This window comes from Erinaceus europaeus, chromosome 16 (genome assembly GCF_950295315.1).
Source record: "Erinaceus europaeus chromosome 16, mEriEur2.1, whole genome shotgun sequence".
NCBI lineage: Eukaryota > Metazoa > Chordata > Mammalia > Eulipotyphla > Erinaceidae > Erinaceus > Erinaceus europaeus.
The window spans coordinates 79,547,717-79,575,431 of NC_080177.1; the positions used below are offsets into that span (position 1 = coordinate 79,547,717).

At 40.3% G+C, this 27,715-nt stretch overlaps 1 protein-coding gene across 4 annotated transcripts in view; it reads right to left on the bottom strand.

Annotated features, from left to right (window-relative positions):
* Positions 1-27,715, bottom strand: part of PCNX1 (pecanex 1) — a 139,482-nt gene that overhangs the window by 60,586 nt on the left and 51,181 nt on the right. For 2 of the 4 annotated variants that reach the window (XM_060175537.1, XM_060175539.1), the window contains 4 exons: positions 20,030-20,162; positions 14,144-14,328; positions 2,486-2,576; positions 1,078-1,135 (listed from right to left, as the gene is read on the bottom strand). In XM_060175537.1, coding sequence (XP_060031520.1) covers positions 1,078-1,135; positions 2,486-2,576; positions 14,144-14,328; positions 20,030-20,162 — 467 coding nt within the window. The remainder of the gene's footprint in view (positions 1-1,077; positions 1,136-2,485; positions 2,577-14,143; positions 14,329-20,029; positions 20,163-27,715) is intronic. The other 2 variants (XM_060175540.1, XM_060175538.1) reach the window with 1 other exon arrangement.

Consider the following 27,715-nt stretch of genomic DNA (forward strand, 5'->3'; position numbering starts at 1 on the left):
CAGTGAACAGCTAGATAAACTGCATTAAAATACTAATGCTCTGAGGGAAGTCTTAAAAAAGCGCAACCGGGGGCCAGGCTGTGCTGTGGTTCTCCTGGTAAAATGCTCACATTACAATGCTCAAGGACCTGGGTTTGAGTTCTGGGCACTGCCTGGAAGGGGGAAGTGTCACAAGGGATAAAACAATGCTCTCTCTCTCTCTCTCTCTCTCTCTCAGGGCTCCTTCTCAATTTCTCTGTTTCTATCCAAAACAAATGAGTGAAGTACTTAAGAAAGAAAACAGTGCGATCGCAATGCCAGATAATCATGATGGTGAGCAAAGGAGCCGTTACATAGCCCTCAGAGTATGGTTCCGGATTCATTACGGTACCAGAGGCTTGTGCTTTAATTTTTTTATTTTTATTTATTCATTAATTTATTTTCCCTTTTGTTGCCCTTGTTGTCTTTTTATTGTTGTTGTAGTTATTATTGTTGTTGTTGTTGTCGTTGTTGTTGGACAGGACAGAGAGAAACGGAGAGAGGAGAGAAACACAGAGAGGGGGAGAGAAAGATAGACACCTGCAGACCTGCTTCACCGCCTGGGAAGCGACTCCCCTGCAGGTGGGGAGCCGGGGGGCTCGAACCCGGGATCCCTACACCGGTCCTTGCGCTTGGCGCCACGTGCGCTTAACCCACTGCGCCACCGCCCGACTCCCAGTACAAGACGTTTTATGCTTATGTGTTTAATAAAAGACTTAAGAAAACTACAGTACAGTAAAAGCATTTCTTGTGGTAGTTTTCAACAAAATTGAAATGAAACTTAAATATTTTTGTTTGTTGCTTGTTTTTCTTTGGTCATCATGAGTTTGAGCCTGTGAGGTTTCCCACTCGCCCGGTAGAATCTTTTCCCCCAGAGAGTGAGAGACAGGAAGACAGACACTACAGTCCGTGGTGGGTTGGGGCTCAAACCCAGCTGTCATGCGCGTGCTAAGGGGCGTGCTCTCCAGCTTAGCGGCCTTCTGGTCTGAACCATGTTTTCTGACTTGTAGCTACTTAGTATGAAAATATATCATCTTGTAAAAGTAAAGTGAAACCTACCACATCATGTGGATAAAATGGAACTGAGGTAGAACTGGATACATGTGAATCCGTATCACTAAAATAAAATGAAAAAGACTTTAAAAGGGGGGGAAAGAGAGAGAAAGCTTGCTAAACAGTAGAAAGAAAAACAATGCCTTTACAAGTTGTCATTTTCCCAGGGAAAATTCAAAATACAAAACAGCATTTTCCTAACAGCTGTGACTGGCATTGCTGCCTCTGAACTACGGTATTTACTTCTATTTATACCTCTACATCAGCAAGTTAGATTTTAAACAGGTCACCTAATTTTTTATATCTCAGTTTCTTCCACTGTAACACAAGATAATAAATAGTGCCTCTATTAGAAGGTTCTTATAGACAGTATGTAAGAAAGCAGTTAACATACTGTGGGAGTTTTACTAGAATCACAGTAAGTTTAAGCTAAAATAGAACAGTCTAAAACATGACAATCCATTTTTCACAGCTCAGCTCAGTTCAGATGTCAAAACATTTATGATGCAAGTGGTTGTTCTTATCTCAAGTGACAGTAAACATCATTAACTATTCCAGTGCTCCACTCTATTGTTTCCATTGTAATAAAATCGTATAAGGCTCTATCATTTATTACTTTTTTTGAAAGAATGAATTCTGAAATTGGATTAAAAGATCTTAAGGTGCAGTTCTCTAAATGTTCAAACTTTTCAGGACACTAAGCTAAACCACTACTATGTGACAGCTAAAGATTTAAGAAACGAAGTAAACTGCCCATGTATGTGCAATATTCAAACAGATGTGCCCCATCACGGAACAGAAACCCGAGTAAGAACTGAATGGCTTGCGTGAAAAAAGAGGAGCTAACTACGTGACAACAGATTTTTAAATAATCAGACTGAAAAGATGAATGAGAAGGTTAAATTTTTAAAAATTGAATCCATTTAGTCTATTAATGATTATGTTCTATAACAAGATTTCTTATGTGTTTTTCTCCAAGCTTTCTCCATTATCGCATATAATTCCTCCCTAAGGAAAGGAAGAAAGAAAAAAAGTAAATGTAATATATGACCCTCACTTTAAGAAATGTCTCCTCTTTACAGCAAGATATACATATGCATGTGCACAGACATATGTAAATAAATGAAATCTATAGTTAAATCTGAACTTGTAGAAAATTACTACCCCACTATAAGAAGTACAGGGAAATTGTACTTAACTATTTTTAAACACAGATTAGATTGTGTAAAAAAATACTGATTTTCCTTTTTTTTTTTTCTGATGGCAAATAATTCTCTGGAGACAAATATATGACACTAATTAAGCCAAAATCAACACGTTTTCAACGTGAGTTTGACATCTCTTACGTTAAACATCTTAAGCAAGGTGGATATATGCAAGTAGACGCGTCGTCCTCACAGGACTTCACACATACCAGATATTGGACGCTCTTCTTGCTGCTGGTTCAAAATTCACAAGTGACATATCACAGCCACCAGTCTCATAAAGCGTAGAAGAGAACTTACCTAGTAAATAAATGAGTTTTTAAAAATCCCATTAGAGTGTTTCCTTCATGATATCCCCCAAAGTTCAACTTATTTCAATTAAAAAAAAAAAAGCATACAAAAACACATTTCCAAGATATTTTATAAAATACAATGATTCTCAAGTAATTTAGAACGGAAAATGAACGCTTAGCCATGGGGCAAAATGTACACATATAGATCCTCCACGTGAACACTGAGGGATGTGAGGGGTTCCCGGTGAGAGCCCTGACACCACGCGGGAGCCCCGCAGCACCAAGGGAAAGGAGACCAGCATGCTGTGGCCCCTTCCCGAATGATTAGAATTAAAAAAAAAAAAAAGTGGCTCAGGAGCAGTGGAACCATACGCGTGCAAGGGCCTGGACACACACAGCACGCCACACCACACACCTCACCACACCATACACACCATGCCACACATACCTCACCACACTACACCACACCTCACACACACACCACACCATACATCACACTACACACACCACACCGCATAGCACGCACAAAGTGACGGGATTAAGTCATCTTTGCCATACTGGTCTTTGTCTTTATCCTCCAGACACATTTTCGATTTGAGCAGTCTTATGAAGGAATGCAATGATTTTTAAGCCTCCAGACCACTACTGCTTGGGGACGGTGAGTGGTCACTTGGAAAACTCCTTAAGTTTTCAGGTAGTTTGTTCAAACTGCAATACAGCAGATTTATGTGAATACCTTCAGTGGTTTTGTTTGTTTGCTTGTTTTTTGATCAGAGCGCTAATCAGCTCTGGCTTACGGTGGTGCAGGGAACTGAATCTGAGACTTCGGAGCCTCAGACATGAGAGTCTGTTTGCATAACCATTATGCTACCTACCCCCACCGTATTTTTTTTTTTTTTAATAAATGAAGTGTCAAAAAGAATCTTAAATTCAATTAATCAGTGGTGCACAGGGTTGTATCATGTGTAAGGACCCAGGTTCTAGCTCACAGGCCCCATTTGCGGGAGGGGAGCTTCATGAGAGGTGAAACAGTGTTGCTGGTGCCTCTCTTTTGCTGTTTCTCCCCCACCCATTTAAAAAGTGTATATTTTACTTACTTTACTAGAGCACTGCTTCAGCTTTGGCTTATGGTGCTGGTAGGGATTGAACCTACAAACTCAGAGCCTCAGGCATGAAAGTTGCCTGCATAACCACTATGCTATCTCCTCAGTCCACCCTCCCAATTTCTATCTGTCCTATCAAATAAAATAATAGATCTTTAAAAAAAGAAATTTAATGAACTGAATGAAGTACAGTAACACTGGTGATTACAGTATTTAAAGAACATTACTAGTATGATTTGCTTTCCTCAAATATTGCTACATAAGTAGCGATATTTTGATTATATACTTCGGAAATTAAATTGGGTGCAAAGGAATATAGGCTTAAAAGCCTCATGCTTTCTGACTGTTCTCTAGACTGCTCTCCACAGGACTGAACCAGTATACATTCCTATGAGCGAGGGCTCCTTACAATCTCTCCAGCATTTGTTGTTACCATTATTTCTGATATATGACATTCTCATGAGGGAAGTAGTGTCAGTAAAACAAAAATAAAAAAATAAACCTCAAGCTCTGCTGATCATTTCTGATAGTGGAATTCTAAAAATACAGGTACTGTCTGAGCTCGTCGTCAACTGGGCTGTCTGTGATGGTCAAGTGATTTGGTCAGGAGCTTAAACAAATGAATATAATTTCTTGTGGAGTGATGGGGTGTGGTACTCAAGTCTGCAGTCATCTGAGGTTAATCCAGGCCACTGTTAGGATATGAGCTCTTTGTATTACTACTGATGCTATAAATAAGGGATTTAGACAATAATTTCAACAACAGCCAGGCTAAAAGATATCTCTATTAGGCCTACAATGTAAACAAAATACAGTATTTTTTTAATGCAATGCCAGATGGAATTAATCAAAGCCAGTAGCACGTGCTGTATTACCAAGCAGCTTCTGAGCCCAGCATTTTCACTCTTTTTTACTTAAGAGAGTGTCTGCAAGAGAGGAGAGAGACCTTGGCACTCCGCCACCCACGAGATGGCACCAGTTCTGGGGATCAAACCCGTGGCCTTGTGTACAGGGAGCTGCACGCATTTCTATATATTTATTTTCTGTTCAGATGTGGGCAGTGGGATTGTGGGGAGACGTCACCACAGAGACTCCTCTGTTGGCACCGCATGTCCCACATGCATTTTAACTTAAGCCAAACAGAAGAACAGAGTCTCCTTCCCGCTTCTATTTTAGGGGGTTGACAAGTGACAGTATGACAAGGGGAAAAAAAGCATTCAGAAAGCAAATAACTTGGGGAAAAACTACACTAAATAGTCGCTAGCTAAAAGTTTCAGTGAATAAAACAGCACGTTGTGGAAGTTGGGTGTAGCGCAGTGGGTTAAGGGCATGTGGTGCGAAGCACAAGGACCAGCTTAAGGATCCCGGTTCCAGCTCCCGGCTCCCTATTTGCAGGGGAGTCACTTCACAGGCGGTGAAGCAGGTCTGCAGGTGTCTATCTTTCTCTCCTCCTCTCTCCATTTCTCTCTGTCCTATCTAACAACAATGACATCAATAACAACAATAAAAAAACAACAAGGTCAACAAAAGGAAAATAAATAAATATTAAAAACACAGCACGTTGTAATGTAATGATCTAATTTACTAAAGCCATTTTCTTTATTGGGGAAGGGTGTTAGAGCCTTGCACATCTGCAATCCAGTACACTGTTTCCGGGTCAGCTTGTTCATTCTGTTTGCTGCAGACAGAAGCTGACAGCACAGCACTGCTCCCCTGAGTGTGGCAGTGTCCTCATGCAGTGCTGGAGGTGGAGTGCAGGGCCTTGTACATGGTCAGGCATGTGCTATGCTGAGTGCATTATCTCCCAGCCCCCTGAAGCAGTCCCAGGAATAATCAAAATGGAAATGAGTCTATATTGCTGCTGCTTTATAAAGATATTCATAAAACTGCAGACCTTAGTGTTCATAGTAATTTTACACCTCATTTGAGATTAGAACCAAACTCACAGTTAGCCTTTAGGCCCAAAGTAAAATAAACCTCCATCAACACTATCCTGTATTAAGAAAACATACAGCATTTAAGCATTATTTCTTTTTTAAGAATGACTTTACTGGGGGATTACTGGATTAAAGTAAAGCACCATTGGTAACATATGGGTACAATTCCTCATGTCCCGGTGATGACTGCAAAACATACTCAACCCGGACACAGATCCTTCTGCAACACCAAACACCATGACCTCAACAACCTCTCCACCCCTCCCCCCACCCTGCCACAAAGTCCTTCGTTTTGCTGCTTAACTTGGACTGGGTGTGATGTTAAACATTGTTTCTCAGGCTGGGGGTATGGTTTGACCTGCCCAGCTCCATGTCCAGCAGAGAAGCAATTACAGAAGCCAGACCTTCCACCTTCTGCTCCCCATCAAGAACTACGGTCCATATTCCCAGAGGGGTAAAGAATAAACAACAGGTCCAACAGAGGGGATGGGACAGGGAACTCTAGTGGTGGGAATTGTGTGGAATTGTGCTGGGAAATTGTGCCGATGCAGTCACATCTGCCATGTTGTCCCCTCAGGCTACTGCTAGTTCCCCCGAGAGTTGGGACATTCTCGGAGTGCCTGTTCTGCCATGTTGTGCCCTCAGGGCATTGTCTATATACCCGCGGAGTGCTTTGGTCACTCCTCCCCGCTCCCATTCTCACGAGAGTTATCATCCTATCCTGGAGTGCTATGGTTACTCCTCCCCCCTCCCATTCTCGCGAAAGCTGCTCCTATAAAAGCCCTTCATTTTCCGCACCTCGCTCTCTTGCCGGCGCTTCACTCCGGTGTTCAGACGCAGGAAAGGTTACTGCGTGAGGCGGCCATTTTCGCTACCTCCACGTGGCCCAACCTGCTTCTCTAGCACCCAACTCTGAGGTGCCAGCGCAAATAAAGATTTGTGTTCCCGCTTCGCTCCAGACCTCCTCTCTCTCATCTCCGCAGCCCGCGCTCAACAAGATCTGGCACAACAACAGAATTGTACCCGTTATCTTATTATCTTGTTAATCATTATTAAACCACTATTAAATAAATTTTAAAAAAAACATTATTTCTAATGATTATAAGTTACAAAGAGAAGTAGAATATCGGGTGGGGGAAAGAGTACAGGTCCCGAAAAACGATGACAGAGGACATAGTGGAGTTGTATTTTTATGTGGAAAACTGAGAAATGTTATACATGTACAATCTACTGTATTTACTGGCGACTGTAAACCATTAATCCCCCAATAAAGGAACAAAATTTTTTTAAAAAAGGAAAATATCAATGATACTTGTTATCCCCAATGGAATTATGGTTTAAAACTAAGTCATTTCACCACGATTCAATTTCCAAGTCATAACAATGTCTAACAGAATGTCTCCATCACAGTTCAAATAAAGTCAATATAAACAAAACTGGAGACCAGAATTCAAGACGAAATAATAAAGCTAATCATCTTTAACGATTAAAACAAAGTGCGAGTCCTTGGTGCTTGTCAGTTGTGAACATTCAACAGACTGCTACGGTGCCCCAAAACGAAATTTAATGGAACAAAATTTCTTGAGGTAGGAGAATTTCACATTATTAGTTCTAAGTCAAGAGTGATGAGCAAGAGAGAGAGAGAGGAAAAAAAATGGATGTACTTGAATACTGATGACTTGAAGAACAAAGACGCTTTACCCAGAGCCATGAATGGTATAGCAGACAATCAGAAGCGAAACACTGATGAGTCCTTAAGACTATGAAGAAACTTTTTTTTTTTAATTTATTTATTTTCCTTTTTGTTGCCCTTGTTGTTTAACATTGTTGTGGTTATTAATGTCGTTGTTGTTGGATAGGACAGAGAGAAATGGAGAGAGGAGGGGAAGACAGAGAGGAGGAGAGAAAGAGAGACCCCTGCAGACCTGCTTCACCGCCTGTGAAGCGACTCCCCTGCAGGTGGGGAGCCGGGGGCTCGAACCGGGATCCTTACGCAGGTCCTGGCGATTTGCGCCACGTGCGCTTAACCCGCTGCGCCACCGCCCGACTCCCTTTTTTTTTTTTTTTAATTAATTAATTTATTTATTTTCCTTTTTGTTGCCCTTGTTGTTTAACATTGTTGTGGTTATTAATGTTATGAAGAAACTTTTAAGATCATGTTACTCTGAGGAAAACATGAGCTTTCATTTGGACAAAAGTGGCTCTTTTATTACTGCCTATGCATTAGTGGACTTGTTGACTTTAGACGGAAATCTACATACATTTTTCTGTAAAATTTAGTTAATAGATACTTTTGACATTTTGTGGGTCAGATGGTCTCTGTTGCAAGATTTTAAGTCTGGTCTGGTAATGTGAAGGCCGCCATGGGGAACACACAGTGAAAGCACACAGTTAACTTCCTGACAGAAGCAAGTGTCTCGTGTGATTCAGTCCACACATATAGACTGCTAATGCCAGTCCCAGAGCAGAATCTCCATTTTTTAAAATCTCTAATGTTTGTGCTCTAATGAAAATCAAGGCACTTGTGATAAAGCTTCAGTTTTGAAAAATCTATCCTTTCTGGAATGTACTTAGCTTTTTAAAGAGAAGAATAAGGAAAAGAGGTTTGGGGAAGAAAGAGGTTCTAGGAGAGAATTTATAAGCGCCATTAAAGACAGGTATCTAGTGCTGGACAACAGTAAAAAAAAAAAAAAAAAAAAAGAATTAAATTCTAATGAATTTTACTGACTTGGATTTGGTTCTCTAAGACTTAGTGAACACACACAATATGTTCACTAAGTGTCTCCTTTCACTGCCTAATTCCCAAGTTAGGTAAATGTAAAAGTTCATAATCTACTATGATATCATCATCTGCTCACCATTTTCTTTCAAAGGAACAAGTCCCAATTATCTTGGTGAAATAATCTATCACATAACTATCTGGTCAGGTAAGTAAAAAGAAAAGTCAAGGAAAGGGAGAAAAGCTTTGTGATTGGTCTCTGACCAGTTAGCCACGTAAGAAATAACAAAACAATCCTGACATCTCAACAGTCAAAAGTCAGTAAGAGATCTAAACGCACTTCACCAAGATCTCTTTCCAGCCAGTAAGCACACCAAGAAGCTACTTGGCATCCTTGATTGTGAGAAAAGTGCAAACTGTCCCGAGAAGTCATTAAAGAGCCATTAGTAGCTTAGAGGTCCACATCCTACCTATCAGCTGCAATTCTGAATCTGCTGCTGCTGCTGCTGCTGCTGCTGCTACTGGGGAGATGAGATGAGTTTTGGAAAAAGTGAATGGTTTTGTTTACAATAGTCCAGACCTGGAAACAACGCAAACCTATGAGATGCTAAGCAAGCACTGTGAGCATATAATGGAGGAAGATTAAACAATGACAAGCAACAAAATGGTGGGTCTCACAGGCATCTGTTGGCGGGAACCCTACCCAAAGGCCACATGTTGAGTGAACGCATTTATTTGCAAGAGAAACCCTGATAACGAAGTTGTGGCCTGCAGTGGAGGGGGGAATGGGCTGCCACGGAGCTCCTGAGAAGTTCTTGAAGATGATGAGTTTCTCTCTGTTCTATCCAACAATGATGATAACAATAATAATTACAACAATAAAAAACAACAAGGGCAACAAAAAGGAATAAATAAATTAATGTAAAAAAAATCTAAAAAAAGATTTTAAAAAGTCTTTCTGTTTTATCTTATCTTGTTTAGAACACTGTTCTGGGGCTGGGTGGTAGCGTCTGGTTGAGTGCATGTTACCATGCACTGGGTTCAAGCCCCCAGTCCCCACAAGCAGGAGGGAAGGCAGTGGTCAAACAGTTCTGCAGGTCTCTCTCTCTCTGTGTCTCTTCTATTTCCCCATCCCCTTCTCCATTTCTCTGTCCTGTCAAATATATAAATCTCTTTTTTTTTTTTAGACTCTTAATGTGTAACAGAACTCTGAAGTATTCTGTTACATATTGAGAGTTTAGCTATCAGCTCTAAGGATATGTTTCATGAACGGTATCACTTTATTGGTCTTACTTAGAAAAAGACACTGGGATTAAGATAAAAACAGAAGTGACTTCTAGATTTAATAGAAAAAGAAAAGGCTACTGGGATTCAGGGTTTCTTGTGTGAATTTGTAACGTATGCAGTCAACCCGGTGTGCCACCGCCCGGCCCCATCTTGTGTGAATTTGGTCACCGTCTTGTCCAATACAACTGGTTTTTCTGTCTTAATGTATCTCTGCAAAGAGGCTATAACTACTGTGTCTTCTAAGTGTTCAGGCAGGAAGATGAAGACATATTTGCTGTCTTCTGGATGGCTATGTGCAAGAGACCCAAGAAAATAAGGTAACATACAGTAAAGGTTATAGAAAGTTTATTAGAATAAACAAGTAAGAAAAATAGTCACAGGGCCGGGTGGTGGTGCACCTGGTTGAGCGCACATGTTACAATGCACAAGGACCCAGGTTTGAGTCCCTGGTCCCCACCTGCAGGGGGAAAGCGTCACAAGTGGTGAAGCAGGGCTGCAGGGGTCTCTCTGTCTCTCTTTTTCTCTATCATCCCCTTCCCTCTCAATTTCTGACTATCTCTATCCAATAAATAAATAAAGATTAAAAAAAAAAGGCACCAGGGTCTGACTGGTGGCACATCGGGTTGAGCACATTTGTTACAATTCACAAAGACCTGGGTTCAAGCCCCCAGTCCCTACCTGCAGTGAGAAGCTTCACCAGCAGTAAAGTAGTGCTGCAGGTCTCTCGCTCCCTCCTCCCCCATATATGTGTGTATGTATGTGTATGCATTATATATGTATGTGTGTGTGTGTATATATATATATATATATACACACACACACACACACACATACACATATATATCTCTCTTTTCCCACTTGATTTATCTCTGTCTTTGTCTTATAAATAAATAACATATTTTTCAAGGAAAAAAATAAGGCTCCTGGGGTTCAGAGTTTCTTGTGTGAATCTGCATGGGTACTTGGTCACCGTCCGTTTTATTTATAATAGTATAACCGAGATTTAGGTCAGAATATAGTTGAAAATCAATTGTCAATAAACAAGCCCAATACAAACTTGGTGAGAAGGAAATTAACTTTCAAAATATGTTTCTTTTTTCTCTTTTTGGAGCCGTTAGGCATTACAAGAATCCTTGATAGCAATTTCCTTTTCAAATTTCAAATGCTAATTTCAAAGCATATCCATCCCGTTATTTTTTTTAACTGAGGCTTGCATGCAAATAAAGGCCATAAATAACAGCAAGCTACTAGTTGAATCTTTACAATGTCATCTTCAGTGAATTTTTTTTTTCTATCTTGTTTAACTCTACCTGGTAACTTTAATGCAACAAGGAAATGGAGATTCTTGGATTTAGGTATAAGAAATGGGTGTGACTCTGTTATGACTCCACAAAGTAAAGATATAATAAGCTGTTACAGAAAAACACCTGGCTTTGCCATTAAACAATGACTATACATTTTCTTTAAACCAAACAGGCTGTTCCTCAGTTATAAACACTGATGACAGATGTGTGTGTGTGCATGTACATGTGAGAATGGTCATGCACATGCACAGCTACATGTGTGCATGTACACGCGAGAATGGTCATGAACATGCACAGCTGCATATGTGTGTGCATGTACACGTGAGAATGGTCATGAACATGCACAGCTACATATGTGTGTGCACATACACGTGAGAATGGTCATGAACATGCATAGCTAGATATGCACACGTGTTTCATGTAAATGTGTAATGTGTGTGCACAGGTTTCCACTTGTCAATTTTGTGCATTTTTGTTTCTATAGAAGAAGCAAAACTTAGAAGAGATCAATCGTTCTGCAAATATACCAGACTTTGGGGGAATGTCATAGCTAACTTTAACATGTTTGATTATAGCACCTAAAGCCATTCAAACAAAACTATCATACTACTACTGTTCAACAAAATCACACGGAAAAAACTCAAACCACACAAAAAAGATCATCACCTGCTATCTATTAAAAGAAACAGTGTCTGCTCAGCTGCACGTCATTCTCACTCTTTTGTGGACAGCTTTTTTTTTTTATTGGGGGATTAATGTTTTACGGTCAACAGTAAGATAAATAGTTTGTACATGTGTAACATTTCCCACTTTTCCTATAACAACATAACCACCATTGGGTCCTTTGCCATCCTGTTCCAGGACCTGAACCCTCACCACCACCCCAGAGTCTTTGACTTTGGTGCAATACACCAACTCCAGTCCAAGTTCTACTTAGTGTTTTCTCTTCTGATCTTGTTTTTCAACTTCTGTGTGGGGAGTTTTCTGTGCTACAGAACAGATAACCACTATTCACTGATTGCTTGTTTTGTGCTAACTATTAGTAAGCATTTGCATGGATGCCAAGAAGATAGCGCAGTGGTTACACAAGACTTTCCATGCTTGAGACTCCCGGTCTCAGCTTTGATTCCTAACACCACCACAAGCCAATAATAGTAATAGTAATAATGGTAATAATAACTTAATTCTGCAGCATTCAGCTATCACTATTAAGTTCTGAGAAAGTAATGAACATGAAAGATAAAATCCAGATTTCAGAAGCATATTCACCAGTAGATGCTCAAGTCATCTCCGATTTTTAAGTTTCAGAGTTGTCAAGACAGTCCATGTGGACATAGGCTCACAAGTCTGCATGTGAGTGTAAGGTGGGACTTCCTAATTAAAACACCTAGTTCTCTCAGCAAACTAAAAAACTTTTATTGAGGAAATCATCTGTTTCAATTTCTGATTAATTTGACAAGCATACAAACTTCCAAAAGGAATGAAAACTACATCGTTTACTTTAGCTAATCTACTAACATAAGCCCAATGAATCACTTATAAACACAAGCTGACATATTCTGTGTTCCTACTAACTCTGAGTTAACAAGTCAATAAATCAATAAAAATATTATAACTTAATATATTTGCAGCATAGAAAGAATAAAAATTTAGAGTCAAAGCAAGTATCTAAATTCAAGTCTACTATCTTCCCAAGCATATTTTTCCCCCAAGCATAATCTTTGTAGAACCGCATCATTTTCAAATTATAATCACAAATGCATTATGACCTCTCCTTTTGATTCGAGACTACCACACATCCTACTGTTAAAAAGGTCTTAGCTGGGAGTTGGGCGGTAGCTCAGTGGGTTAAGCGCACGTGGTGCAAAGCGCAAGGACTGGCATAAGGATCCCGGCTCCCTACCTGCAAGAGAGTAGCTTCACAGGTGGCGAAGCAGGTCTGTCTTTCTCTCCCCCTCTATCTTCCCCTCCTCTCTCCATTTCTCTCTGTCCTATCCAACAACAACATCAATAACAACAATAATAACTACAGCAATAAAACAACAAGGGCAACAAAAGGGAATAAATAAAGGTCTTAGCTATTTCCAGCTTTCTAAAAGATTTGCTAAATACGATTATTTTCACCAATATGCATAACTAATTATTATCTTTCTCTAACTAGAGACTTGCAAAATGGTTAGTGCTAGCCTATAAGCAGCACTTTATACCACACGTCCTCTTAACCAAATTCTTAACCAAATTCTCAACTAGAGCAGAAGTGAGGAACTGTCAAGGAAACCACAGAAGTACTAAAAATTCAGTAAGTGCCAACTTTTATTTAAGTTGATGATTTTACATGGCCCATGTTAGAAACGCCTAGAGGGCCGTTGGCAGGAAAAAAGGTTCCCCACCAATGAGCATGACTGTCATCTTTATAAATAGGAGAGGGTTCTAACAAAACTTTCGTAACAAAATTTTAGTTAAAGTTTTCAAACGTGTATTTAAGTAAAAATGTCTTCATTATATTTAAAGTGTTTTCATCTGTATTGTGAACACAAGAAAACTGAGTTGTAGAAAATCAGATTAATATTAATACTGTCTTTAAGACACAAAATATTTGAGTGAATATATATTACTGAAGTTTGAAATTACCAATCCTCTGCGAATGACCTATTATCATCAAATATTTATAGAAAAAACTTTATAAATCTATTATTTGATACTAATTAGTTTAGTGTCATGATATCCTTGGAAAACTGCATTTACAATTACAGTAAGTTCCACTTCAAGAGATGGACACTAAATCAAATTTTAAAAAAATACGTCAAGACTGCAGTAGTAACAAATCAGGAGGTGTTTTTATCTTTCCTGTAACACAGAGAATTCAAATTCAAGAAATTAAGATGTAAACAGGATAATTTCTGCAGAAACACATCCCCATCTCCCCACATGGTCCAAATGCCAAGTACTAATAGAACTGCCTGAGTCATTTGAGAGAAATGAAAGCATGAACATTTATTAATTCTTTTGACAATGAACATGCTCAAAAGAAAGAACATAGAGAGAAGCAAAACTGTGAATAGCAAAAAGTCAAATTTCCCTTAGACACAAGGCAAAATACCTGAAGAGAACTCTTATGCAAAGCTCCAAAACGAAGCTATCTCCAGAAAGAATTGCAGTAATTATTACCCACACTCTGCTGCATCAAACATTCGTATCACCAAGAGTACAGAAGGCCTGCATACCAAGTTCATCATGCAAACTGCTGCCTCCTACAGCAGATGCGCCTTCATGTGACACTTCTAAGTGGACACTTCCATTTCTCACCAGCAAGGAGGCACTAGCACTGAGCACTGCAGCCGGGGAGGGGGGGCGGGACTGCACTTTGACCTGGGTTGTGGACTGCTGGCCTTGTTGACCATCTTGAAGGCTAGGAAAAAACATGGATTGGGGACACATTACAGGAAAGAAAAGAGAAACAACAGCTAGAATGAAATCAACATAGAAAAACTGATTTCAAATAAACCTTTTTCAACGTAACCTAAAAAGAGCTAACAATCTTTGTAATGTATATATAATTTTTGTGCGTGTGTGTGTGTATATATATATACACACACATATATATATATGTGTATCATGTATTTTATATATTGCCAGCTTAAGTTTTAGAAGGATGGTTCTTAGAAGTATGACTCATAGTGATGAACACAGGCGACATTTAACACTGGGTGAATTAATCAAACTTACAGCTTTTTTTTTTTTTTTTTTTGGTCTGTCTCAAGCCAACAGAGCTCTGGGTGTAAAGAAGCAGAAAACAGCATTGGAGAACTGTGACTATATTAAATAAAGGCTACCACGGGTTCCCAATAGACAAATTCTAGTATTCAGCTAGATGTGTGGCTTTTATCTGTAACCTTCTAACAATAAATCTCAATTATTCTGGCATCTCAACTTCACAATAAGACACAATTTCAGTGTACTGGCCAAATAAACAATCTTTGTTAAATGCAGCCAAGAGGACAATCTGGGGTTCAAAGAAAATAAATGGTGAGAACCAAAACAAAAGAGACTCCACCAAGTGGAATGCAAATGAGACTGGGATGCTAGAAGGGTAACTCACAGAATGTCTGTCTGTCAAAGTCTACACATATGTAGAGGAAGGCCCCCGGCTTTAGACATGGGGTTAGTTCACAGTGATTATGCTCCCTAAACGGATGTTGTTATTACCTTTCCCAAGTCAGATCAGTTTAGTTAATAAGGGCCCATCATTTTAGAAAATGATAAGAACAGACTGGGAAACCCTCATCTGTCAGGAACTACCGGGCTGTTGGAAACATCTTGCCACATCTTTCTCTTTTATTCTCTGCAGAAATGTGTCATGAGTTTTCCAACGGCACAACAGTGTGGCCACTCATAAGCCTTAAAAAAAACATTTAGGGTGGGGACACAGATATTTAAAAAATGATAAAGAATAATAAAAGTAAATGTTTAATGTTTTATGATTATAAAAACATTTCTTTAATGTTAATAAAATATATAAATTTAAAAAATAGCATTTCCTATTTTAAAACAGTACTTTTTTAGGGTAGAGCGTAGATAGCATAATGGTTATGCAAACAGACTCATGCCTGAGGCTCCAAAGTCCCAGGTTCAATCCCCCGAACCACCATAAGCCAGAGCTGAACAGTGCTCTGGTTAAAAAATAAAAAAATAAAACTTTTTTAAAAAAACAGTACTTTTAAATGGTCTTAGTATAATACTGAAATTTAAACTGCTAAAACTCATGAAAACACTTTAAGTATAACTATATATTGTCTACATTAAAGTCTAGGTGACTATATTTGTCGATTTTAGCTGACTTTGAATGAAGTCAGTCTTTTTTTAAAAAAATATTTTATTTATTCCTTTTTGTCACCCTTGTTGTTTTATTGTAGTTATTATTGTTGTTAACTGATGTCGTCGTTGCTGGATAGAATAGAGAGAAATGGAGAGAGATGGGGAAGACAGAGAGGGGGAGAGAAAGACAGACACCTGCAGACCTGCTTCACCGCCTGTGAAGGGACACCCCTGCAGGTGGGGAGCCGGGGGCTCGAACCGGGATCCTCACGCCGGTCCTTGTGCTTTGCGCCACGTGCGCTTAACCCGCTGCGCTACTGCCCGACTCCCAGTCAGAGTCTTCTGACAAAAGTATAAAGACAGTTGTGGCCAGGACGTAGCTTGCCCTGCAGAGGAGGTATCTCACTCACCAAGTACAAAACCCCGGGGTTAGAGTCCTGGCACCAGGGAAACATCACAGCGGACCGAGCGACACTGCTACGGTTTCTGTCTGTATGAATCTATTTATCTGAAATTTAAAAAGTGGAAAGATTGGCCTGGAAGGGGTAGTATTCCTACGAGTGTGAAATCCCACCCCTCCACTATTCTCCCCTCACATAAAATTCAACATTTTTAGGGAAAAGAATCAATGTTACTCTGCAGGGCCTCATTTAAGTTATTTTTCTTTTCTGAGTATTTTCATGAATATTAACTTCTCTCTGATCCTTTAAATGAATAAAAAAATAACAGACCAAGTGGAAGATGTCATGTATTTTGCTGGATCCTCTGATTATGGCAAAAAACAGACTCTCGAGCTACACTGCCTGCCTAGTGCAGGATTCACGTGTGAATGAAACAACTAAAGGTTTCGTTCCTCGGTTCCCTTAAACACACTGCAAGTCCCAGTTGCCACCTAACACAACTAGTGGCCACAGCACAATGAAAAGCAACCAACCAGAGTGGACAAAAACTACCAGTCAGGTGTCCACCACTGTGAAAGGGGAAGATTCAAGAACACTGTTTCAAAGTTCTTGTAGTCACCACTGCCTGGATCATCTCATGCATTTCTGTATTCACAGTCAGTAGAGCTTACATCCTGGGTGGCACACAGAAATATTCACGACATGAACTAAGTCAGCCATAGCGCCTGCATAACAAGCCAGAGTGCTATGTAGCAGTCAGATGCACTTTAATGTTTAGAACATTAGTCAACATATCCAAACATACAAAGAAAAAAAAAAAAGTCGTCAAAGTATTAGGCAGTGCACAAAAAAATCTATTTCAGAAGTAGCCAAACTCTTCGTGGCTGCTAACGTTCAGCTTTAGAGCATCAAATGTTAGTCTTAAAATAGTTAGGTCTCTTAAATTTTTTGTTTTCAAAGTCCCTCAACAACAGAGACGAAAAACCCGTCATCTTTGCAGCCAGTGTTGAGACAACTCTCCTTGGATGGCAACCTAAGCTAATCACTGGCACGTGTCACCTCTTTTTTACAAAGCCGATTCTATCACAGAGCTGCCCCCGTCAAGAAAAGCCAGCCGCTATTTTACATCAAAGCAAAAGGAGATAGAGATGTAGGTGTGAATTACTATCAGCTGTCGATAGCCTCACAGACAGACAGTGTTCTGACTTAATCTTTCTAGTTTAAATGACTGAAAAACAGATCTTCCCGGTTCCTCCCTAGTCACTTTGTGTTTGATGCTTTCTGGTCTATGCTGTTAGTTCTGTCTTTGGTCTGAACTAAAATGTGAACTCTAAGAGTATGATCTCGCCAGCCCTACGTGACTCCCCAGACTCCGAGGAGCATCCAGAAGGGTTTATTGGAGACTGTGAGCAAACCTGTGTTTGGTGGATTCATTCCTGGATCGAACAAGATGGTCCCCACGAGTCATGGACCCTCACTTAATAATTACTATGATCTTACTTGAGAGAGCTTTCGATCTTAGGGTATTTTTAACAATAAATCTGAGCTGTACTAAAGCTTTTCCCCACTCCGGCATGAAATACTGACTATATTTCACTCTGATTCATTAATTAAAATTCTAAAAGCTACTGTATCAAAGTTGGTATATATAGATAAACACAGAATCCAACATTGTGTAGCCTTTAGTTAATGTCCTTATCACTAATAACTGGAAAAATGGCAAAGGAACACAAAACCTATACATAGGCCAATTCACAGAAAAAAAGAGAAAAAATAATTCTGAAATGAGACATTCTAACAAGCATAAAATGCATGTATATTCTTTCTGTGAAGAAACTGACAATTTACTTCCAATCCACAAAGACCTATTTTACCTTCTTGCTATTTAGATTCTTGACAACATATTAAAGTTTAAAATTAGTATATTTTTATTGACATGTATAAGTTAATTTTTATTAAAGTGCATTATAGCTATTCCATTTCTTTTGGACATGTTCATCCAATTTTGCATAAGCGTGTATTTGCATGTTATTTAAAGATATTGTTATACTGTGACCCCTATAAAGGGGACATATACTACCTAATATTTTCACAATTACTTAAGATTCTTTTATTACTTCTCCTATTTCCTGCTGCCAAATTTTATCTCATTTCATCCATTGTGAAGTCAGTTTAGATGAGGTACATTCATTCAACTTCTGCACTGGAAATATCCTGGAATCTCAACAAAATCAACTTGAGGGACTACTCCCAAAAATTCTAATTTGAGCCCTTTACAAGTAAATGTCACACTCTACCCTCCTTTGAATGCTGTTGTATTTAAAACCCTGGAGGGCTAGGGAGTTGCACAGCAGTGGCACACAGGACTTGCACTGGAAAGGTACCCAGCTGGATTCCCAGAACTGCCAACAGTCACAGCTAAACAGTACTAGTACTGCTGTATTCAAAATATGTGTATCTATTTATAAGGCATGTGCACGCACACACATCTAGGCACATACCCCTAGGAAAACACGGGGAGATAATACATGATTGGTTGGAGTAAGAATACAGTTCTTTAATATTCTACCAGGCAGAGAAAAAAAAAACAAGACAAATAAATTTGTCTGCATCTGTTAGATGAGTGGGATCCAGCAGCCTTATTTGTGGCAAAGAATGAAAGAATTTTCAAGAAATCAAAAAGAGAAAGCTAAAAAAAGGTTTAAGAAATATCAGCATGGAGTAGAAAAAGCAAACGTATCTATGGTGAGTACAGGGAGCAAAAGGAAAAGCAAAAAAAAAAAAAAAATCACAAAAGAATAAAAGTAAAATAAAATGCTGAGTTCCAACTATAGTTTGGGATGATGCCCCAAATCCTTTAGCATAAAGAAAAGTTCTATCAGGAAGCAAAGGGAAGAGAGAGAAAGGAAACAGCAGAAGGAAGGTCTCTAGATGGATTGTTTCTTTTTAACTGCTACCTGTTTTCATACTTTCAGTAATGGTTTAGGTAATTCACACAACATTTTAAAGAACTGTGTATTATCACAAGATTAGTTTGGAAGATGATTTATACAATTCCATGAAATCTATGAATTAATTCTAATTCAAGGGAGAATAATGGCATTTATATAATTGAGAATAAAACACTAATAAAATTTTAATGGGAGTTTATTTCAGGCTTTATGAGCAGATGCTTTCTTGTATAAGGCACTGAAAAAAATTTTTAAGTTTGCATGCAGTTTATATATGTTATAAGTTGAGAAATTGATCATAAATGTGTAAATATGTAATTCTGATGACCATATTTACAATAAAATATTTTAGTTCTGTGTTGTTTACAAGGTCCTGATGATTACAAAGACACCACTTCCAAGCGATGTGCTATATAATGCATCCTCTTTTTTCAAAAGAAAACTATCGTCAGTTTATTAATGAAACCAAATTAACTGGCTTAACACACTTAAATAAGTCATCTCTTACTCCCCAGCAAGCCCGCCTTTCAATCTATATTTATTCATATTGGACATAGCAAGATGTCTGGGGTAAGATAATGGGATTATTACTCATTTGAAATGAATAAGGCAGGAAAGGTCTCTTTCTGACTTAAGGCCTCTACCTGTATTTCCAAAAACTATCCTCTAGTGAGTTTTGGATGTAAGACTGGCCAAACCCATCTGCTCATTTTGCTCAGACAGTGCAACATAAGGCATGCGCGATGAACTGGCTCGTGGTCAACATGCAGAGAAAATCAGGGAAGCTTCAAGAGAGAAAACGCAAGAAAGAAAAAAGAAACCAACCAACCAACCAACCAACCAACCAACCAAAGCGTCTTAAGTGCTTTCTTGGGTCTGATGACACAGGCTGCAAAGTCCGTTGCATGCATGCTATGCTTGGTGGGATTTTTAAATAGCGTACCTTAGGGGTGGTCCGACGAGCAATGTAGGAGGGGTGGGGTTACTCCCTGCATTGTGGCGGCGCCGCACTGCCTGGCGCCTAAATGTGCTGCGTTCCCGGCGAAATGACACCGCCTCCTCGCGGGCCTGCGCGGCTGCATCAAGACACACTCGGTCAAACAGAAGCCCAGGGCAGGTGGGTGGAAACAGCAGCTGTGCCTGCCTCTCTCTCTGGCCCCTGCCTTCCCACCCGCCAAGGGAGAACAGAAAGCTCGAGTCATTAACTTAAAGACAACGGTTTCTTTAAAAAAAGGGTTTTTATCAACTGTGTTCTCATCAATCTCATTTTCCTTTTTTTTTTTTTTTTAGTTTTTATTTATAAAAAAGGAAACACTGACAAAAACCGTAAGATATGAGGGGCACAACTCCACACAGTTCCCACCACCAGAACTCCGTCTCCCATCCCCTCCCCTGACAGCTTTCCTATTCTCTATCCCTCTGGGAGCATGGACCCAGGGTCACTGTGGGATGCAGAAGGTGGGAGGTCTGGCTTCTGTCACTGCTTCCCCGCTGAGCATGGGCGTCGGCAGGTCCTAGACCTCTAATAGATCCCTCGCCTTCATTTTCCTATTTTAAAATCTCTGTGGCTTTGAGATCTTTTTTCTAAGTCTTGTATTTCATCTCGTCTTCTATTCCCCTTTAATTATGCCAGTCTCACTAGTACGGCACTTGTTAGTTCTTTTGAAAGGGAATGCCCTCTCAAGAGACAATAAATAAATAAATAAATAAATAAAAATAAAGAAGCAGCCACGTTAGTGTTTTTGATTTAAGAAGTAAGGCTATAAACATGTCATTCACTTCCCACAGTGCCACAATTCTGGCAACATTAAAGGAAACCACTGACTTCTAGGCTGCATGACTAGTTTAAAAAAAAAAAGAGAGAGACATTCAAGACAGGGGGCCAGGGAGACAGACACACAGGGTGAGACAGACGTACAAGGCCAGGTACCACCCCAGCACCACCATATGCCAGAGCCAGGCAGTGCTCTGCTCTTCCGTCTCTCATGAAACAAACGAATCTTCTGTAAATCAACTCAGTGTTCAGGATTGCAGGAATATGTTTTAATAGCAAGGTATTTTGTTGCCATTGAACCTGATTCGGCTCTAACCCTCTGGCTCTGGTTCCTTCAATATGGGGGAGGAGTGACAGAGTGGCAGAAATCAGTAGCTTAATCTAAATACAATTTAAAAGACACACTTCAAGTATACAACAGTGAGAAAAATCAAGAGAGTTTAAAATATTGCAGAACCCAGACTCACTGACTGCTCTGAGTTTCTCAAACAAAATGCTGTGTGATGATTATTCCTGGCACCCTAAATCCTGGAGGAATTTTTTTTTTCTGAAAAAGGGAATAATGTTGACACTACAGATAAACAAGCTAGTGCAGAGACACAGCCTTTCTGAACACACAAAAGCTTAAAAAAAGCAAGTCCAAAATAGATTACAAAATTAAGAATGCTGTATTTGGATTTCAGTTCTATCAGAAGCCCTCTTGACATTTTAAAAGCACCAGATTCTCAGATCATGATCCTGCTTGGCAAAAACCATTGATTCTCAGATCATGATTCTGCTTGGCAAAAACCACTGATGTCAATTTGGATGTTGATTTGAATAGAGCATTCAATCAAAAAAAAAACTTTATTGGGGGGATTAATGGTTTACAGTCGATAGTAAAATACAGTAGTTGGTACATGTGTAACATTTCTCAGTTTTCCATATAACACTAACCCTCCTCCTAGGTCATTATTATTATTATTAATATTAATGAGAGGGAGAACTAGACCATCATTCCGAGGACCAGGACTGAACCCAGAACCTCATGCCTGAAAGACCAAGCTTTATCTACTATGTCACACCAGGGGACAGACTTTATTATATTTTTTACGAGAGTACTGCTAATTGAGCATTCATCTGATTAATTTATTTAGAACTGTGCAATGTGAAGCTGAAAAACAAGATCAGAAGAGAAAACACAAGTAGAACCTGAACTGGAATTGGCGTATTGCACCAAAGTGGAAGACTCAGGGGTGGGGGGAAGAGTACAGGTCCAAAAAGGATGACACAGGACCTAGTGGGGGTTGTATTGTTATATGGAAAACTGGGAAATGTTATACATGTACAAACTATTGTAGTTACTGTCAAATTTAAAACATGAATTCCCCAATAAAGAAATAAAAAAAAAAAATAACTGCAATACAACGTGGTAGCTACTTGTAGGTCTGCTAAAGTTACATGAATGAGGAGTCTAGGGTCTCAGCTCCATGAACTACACTTCGAGGGCTGCACAGCTCCACCTGGCCGGCTCTCTCAGATACATGAGTTCAGCCGTGTGACAGTTACTCGTGGGCTGCTGACCAGCACCTGGTACTGAACAGTTTTGACGTGCAAAGTCAAGGAGGCTTTTTTTTTTTTTTAACCAGAGCACTGCTCAGCTCTGGCTTATGGTGTTGTGAACCTGAGACTTTAGAGCCTCAGACAGAGTCTCTTTGCACAACCGTTCTGCTATTTATCCCCACCCAAGGATGCCTTTTTTGTCACCACAATCTCCAAAGCACACCAATAGGAGTGCCTCGCCTGCCTAACGGTGACAACGGTAACCTCAGGAGGAGGAAGCGAAACCATCACGGTCACGAAGGAGGAAGCAGCTATTGGCAGACAGCGACTGGATGAAAAGATGAAACAAAGCAAAGGAAGAAGGTCACGTTAAGAAAGAAATGAAAATGAATAGCTGAACGAATGCTCTGTCAATAGCTCCTAGACTACGATCAATTCAGGTTCAAGAATTGAAAACCACAGTTGAAGACTCAACCTGCGACTGATTTTGTGTGATGAAGTCGACTCAGTCTCTTACTGTAACAAGCTGCTGCTAAACTGACAGGACAATTCGCTTCAACAGGAAAGTTTCATGGGCGGGGGGTGGGGGGGAATGACAGACTGCAGTGTACCTGACTAAACACACACTTTACCATTCATGAGGACTCCGGTTCAAGCCCTCGCTCCCTACCTGCAGGCGGGGGCGGGAAGCAGGTCTACAGGAGTATCTCTCTCTCTTTCTCTCTCTCTCTCTCCCCCTATCTTCCTGTCCTCTTTCAAGTTCTATCCGTCCTATCAAACAAACAAAAAAAAGATAGAAAAAAATGCCAGGAGTAGTGGATTACATCATGCACTAATGCAAGTCCTGAGCAAAAAAGGGGGGTGGTCTACCAGGCTGGCTTCGCGGGCGGGTGACAGAAGACCAGGGACTCATGGCTGAGCTGGGACGCAGTTCAATCTTTATTGATGAGCAGGAATGCAGCGCAATCAATCTGATCTCTATTCATTAGAAAATCCTGTCCTTTATATCTCCTGAGGCGGAAGTGTCAGGAAGAGGAAGTACGTAGGATAGGGGGTGGGGAGAAGGGAAAAAGTATGCAAAGCAGTGGGGATTAAACCAGTGGGGATTAAACCAATGCAGGTCTCAAACAAAACAATGATTATGTAAATAGACCACAGCATTAAGCAATGCAAGGGAAACTAACGTGATGATCAAAACAGAAGGGGTCTTAACAGCAGAATTAGAAGCAGACCAACAGTGGTGGTGGTAGTGGTGGTGGTGGAGAAAGGAGGCTGGGAGGAGGGGGGGAGAGAGAGAGAGAAAAAGAGAGAGAGAGAGAGATATCCATGGGAGCCAGGTGGTAGCACACTCGATTAAGTACGTTACAATGCACAAGGACCTGGTTCACCCCCAGCCCACACCTGCTGGGAGGACAGCTTCATGAGTGGTGAAGCAGTGCTGCAGGTGTCTATCTTCCTCCCAATCTTCCCTTCCACTTTTGAGTTATATCTCTCTTACTCTCTCTCTTTCTCCAGATGTGTATCAATTTGTGTGTGTCAATTTTTTTAAGTTTCTTTTTTTTTTTTTTTTTTTTTGCCTCCAGGGTTATCACTGAAGCTTGGTACCAACACCATGAATCCACTGCTCCTGACAGCCACTTTTTCCCTTTTTTTTTTTTCTTCCCTTCCCATTTTATTGGACAAAACAGAGGGAAACTGACAGAGAAAGACACCTGAAGACCTGCTTCACTTCTTGTGAAGCTGCTCCCCTGCAGGTGGGGAGCTGGGGACTCCAACCCAGATTCTTGTGTGGGTCCTGGCTCCTTAGTATTGTGTGCGCTCAACTGGGGGGTGCAACCAGCCGTCTCCTTTTTCAGTTTCGTTTAAAAAATAATAAAAACATTCTGGGTCAGCAGGAGCACTCACAATGGGAAGTTTCACAAGCAGTGGGGAGGTGTGATGATGTTCCTCTCCCCCTGCACCTTTTGCTTTCTTTTTTTAATTTAATAATGATCGATAAGACCATAGGAAAAGAAGGGGTACAATTCCACACAATTCCCACCACCAGAGTTCCCTGTCACATCCCCTCTGTTGGAAGCTTCCCTGTTCTTTATCCCTCTGGGGGGGAGCAGAAGGCGGGAGTTCTGGCTTCTGTCATTGCTTCCCCTCGGGACATGGCCTTGGCGGGCTGCTTCATGCTCCCAGACTTTCTCTCTCTTTCCTTCGTTCCCCCTCACTTTCTATATAGAGGAAAAGAAGAAAACAAACAAACAAAAACACCAATTACGACCAGGAGCGTTGAGTCATACAGTTGCCAAGACCCAGCAATGACCCTGGTGGCAAAAAAAATAAAATGAAACTTCTAAGCATTTTCTCTAGTTTTAGACATTTTCTTTTGATTGAAATAAAATTAAAAATTACCCAGGGGTTATTACAGAGAAAAATCTAATAAAAAATGTATTAAAACTCAGAAGAATGTGGAGAAAAAAGCAGTATGTGACCACTAATAATGAAACTAGGAAGAAGCAAAGTTAAAAAAAGAAATAATCTTCTATTTTCATTCTTTTATTGAAGAATTAGTAGTGCTGATTTTAGGTAAAAACTAGTTATTTCAGGGAGTTGGGCAGTAGCGCAGCAGGTTAAGTGCATGTGGCGCAAAACAGACAGACCAGCATAAGGATCTGGGTTTGAGCCCCTGGCTCCCCACCTGTAGGGGAGTCGCTTCACGGGCGGTGAAGCAGGTCTGCAGGTGTCTGTCTTTCTCTCCCCCTCTGTTTTCCCCTCCTCTCTCCACTTCTTTCTGTCCTATTCAACAACAACAACATGAATAAAAACAATAATAATAACCACAACAATGATAAAAAAAAAAAAGGGCAACAAAAAGGAAAAAAAATGGCCTCCAGGAGCAGGGGATTCGTGGTGCAGGCACTGAGCCCCAGCAATAACCCCGGGGAGGCAAAAAAAAAAAAAAAACCTGTATTGTGCGTCTGGGCTGTTACTGCACCAGGTTAAGCGCACATAGTTCAAAGCACAAGGACGTGCACAAGGAACCTGGGTTCGAGCCCCCAGCTGCGGGGGGGGGGGGTTGATTCACAAGTAGTGAAGCAGGTCTGCAGGTATCTTTCTCTCCCCTTCTCTATCTTTCCCTCCTCTCTCAATTTCTCTGTCCTAGCAAAAAAAAAAAAAAAAAAAAAAGGCCGTATTGTAGGATTCTGGCAGTCGGCACACATGATTAAGCACGCAGGTGCAAGGACCTGGGTTCAAGACTCCCCACCTTCAGGGGGAAGCTTTAGGAGTAATGAAGCAAATACTACAGGTGTTTCTCTGTCTTTATCCTTCTCTCTGTCCCATCAAATAAATAATAAAAGAAAAAAAAAGAAAATAGCCACCAGGAGGGGTGAGATAGTCATGCTTGGTGGCAATTAAAAAAAAAAAAAGAAAGAAAAGAAAAAAAAAAGGCAGGAGTAGGTAGCATAACAGTTATGCAAAGAGACTCTCATGTCTGAGGCTCTAAAGTCCCAGGTTCAACTGTCTACACCTCCATAAGCCAGAGCTGAGCACTGCTCTGATTTTAAAAAAAAAAAAAAAAAAAAGGAAAAGAAAAAGAGAAATTAGCAAATCCATGGTCAACAAAATTCCATAGTTTTCAACAGAGACAAGATAAGTCAATTACAATTAATTGACTGAGCAGTGCTCTGGTCTCTCACCTTTCTTTCTCCCTCTCAAATTAAAGTGAGTAAGGAGTCGGGCGGTAGCGCAGCAGGTTAAGCGCACGTGACGCTAAGCGCTAAGCGCAAGGACGGGAGTGAGGATCCCAGTTTGAGCCCCCGGCTCCCCACCTGCAGGGGAGTCGCTTCATTAGGCGGTGAAGCAGGTCTGCAGGTGTCTGTCTTTCTCTCCCCCTCCCTGTCTTCCCCTCCTCTCTCCATTTCTCTCTGTCCTATCCAACAACGACTACAACAATAAAAGAAAAAGGGCAACAAGAGGGAATAAATAAGTAAATATAGTTTTTTAAAAAAAGCGAGTAAAACATCTTAAAATAAATTTAAAAAGTACATTTTATCTAAACATTTCCTCCCCCTTATTCTCCACGTGAACTCAGAATGATGCTAGGGGCTGGGCAGTGGTATTCCTGGCTCAGTACACAGTTTCCTGCAGCAACGTTGATTTATAAATATCTACTTACAACTAAGGAAAAAATAATTTTGTCAAACAAAGAGTTCAGAAATCGGGGAGTCGGGGTAGGGGTGGGGAGATACCGACTGTTAGAGCACCCAGAGGTCACAGGTTCAATCCCTGGCGCCAATATCTTACGCCAGGGTGGGGAAGGGCTTTCGTGTCTCTTTTCCCCACCTCTTCCATTTTGCTTTCTTACAACAGGTAAATCTTTTTAAAAAATTTTTTTCAAGAAAAAAAATAAAATAAAATATATATATATATATATATATATAAAGAGCAAGAGAACTAATATAAACATTTCCACCCCAATATTCTAGTCAGTAAAATGAGTAAACTGAGTTTAAGTGACTCCCCCAAATAATTATTTTTTATAATTTTTAAAAAATATTTATTCCCTTTATGTTGCCCTTGTTACAGTTATTGTTGTTGATGTCGTTGTTGGACAGGACAGAGAGAAATGGAGAGAGGAGGGGAAGACAGAGAGGGGGAGAGAAAGACAGACACCTGCAGACCTGCTGCACCGCCTGTGAAGCGACTCCCCTGCAGGTGGGGAGCCGGGGGCTCGAACTGGGATCCTTCAGCCGGTCCTTGTGCTTGGCGCCACGTGCGCTTAACCCGCTGTGCTACCGCCCGACTCTCAGAATTATTATTATTTTTTAAACAACTGGGGCTAGAAAAACAAATGCTTTCCCTACCATAAATAACTTGTCTGCATACATTTGTTCTTAAGATGTTAGTCACGGCTGTGGAGACAGGACGGCAAGACCACCGGACTTTGTGTGGCGGCTCACACCCACAACACTGCACACACCAGCACTAACAGATGCTCTGGTCTTTCCCTCTCATAGAGATCGTAGGTATTTAAAATGTGTCAGTCATAAATTATTATAAACGTGCTCTATAATCTTATAGAAAATTAAACGTGAGGTGAGAGGTTAACAACAGAAAATAACTTGTGTTGAATCTGAAACTTTTTTCCTACGTAAGCAATGACAGAACAGTGATAAAAACTGACCTGCTCATTTATTGGTTTTATTTGCTTATTATCACAAGATAGAAAGGGAGGCAGAGAGAACCAGAGCACCGTTCTGGCACATGGGGTGGCAGCTATCAAAACTGGGACCTCGTGCTTCTGGGTCCAGCCCCTTACTTGCT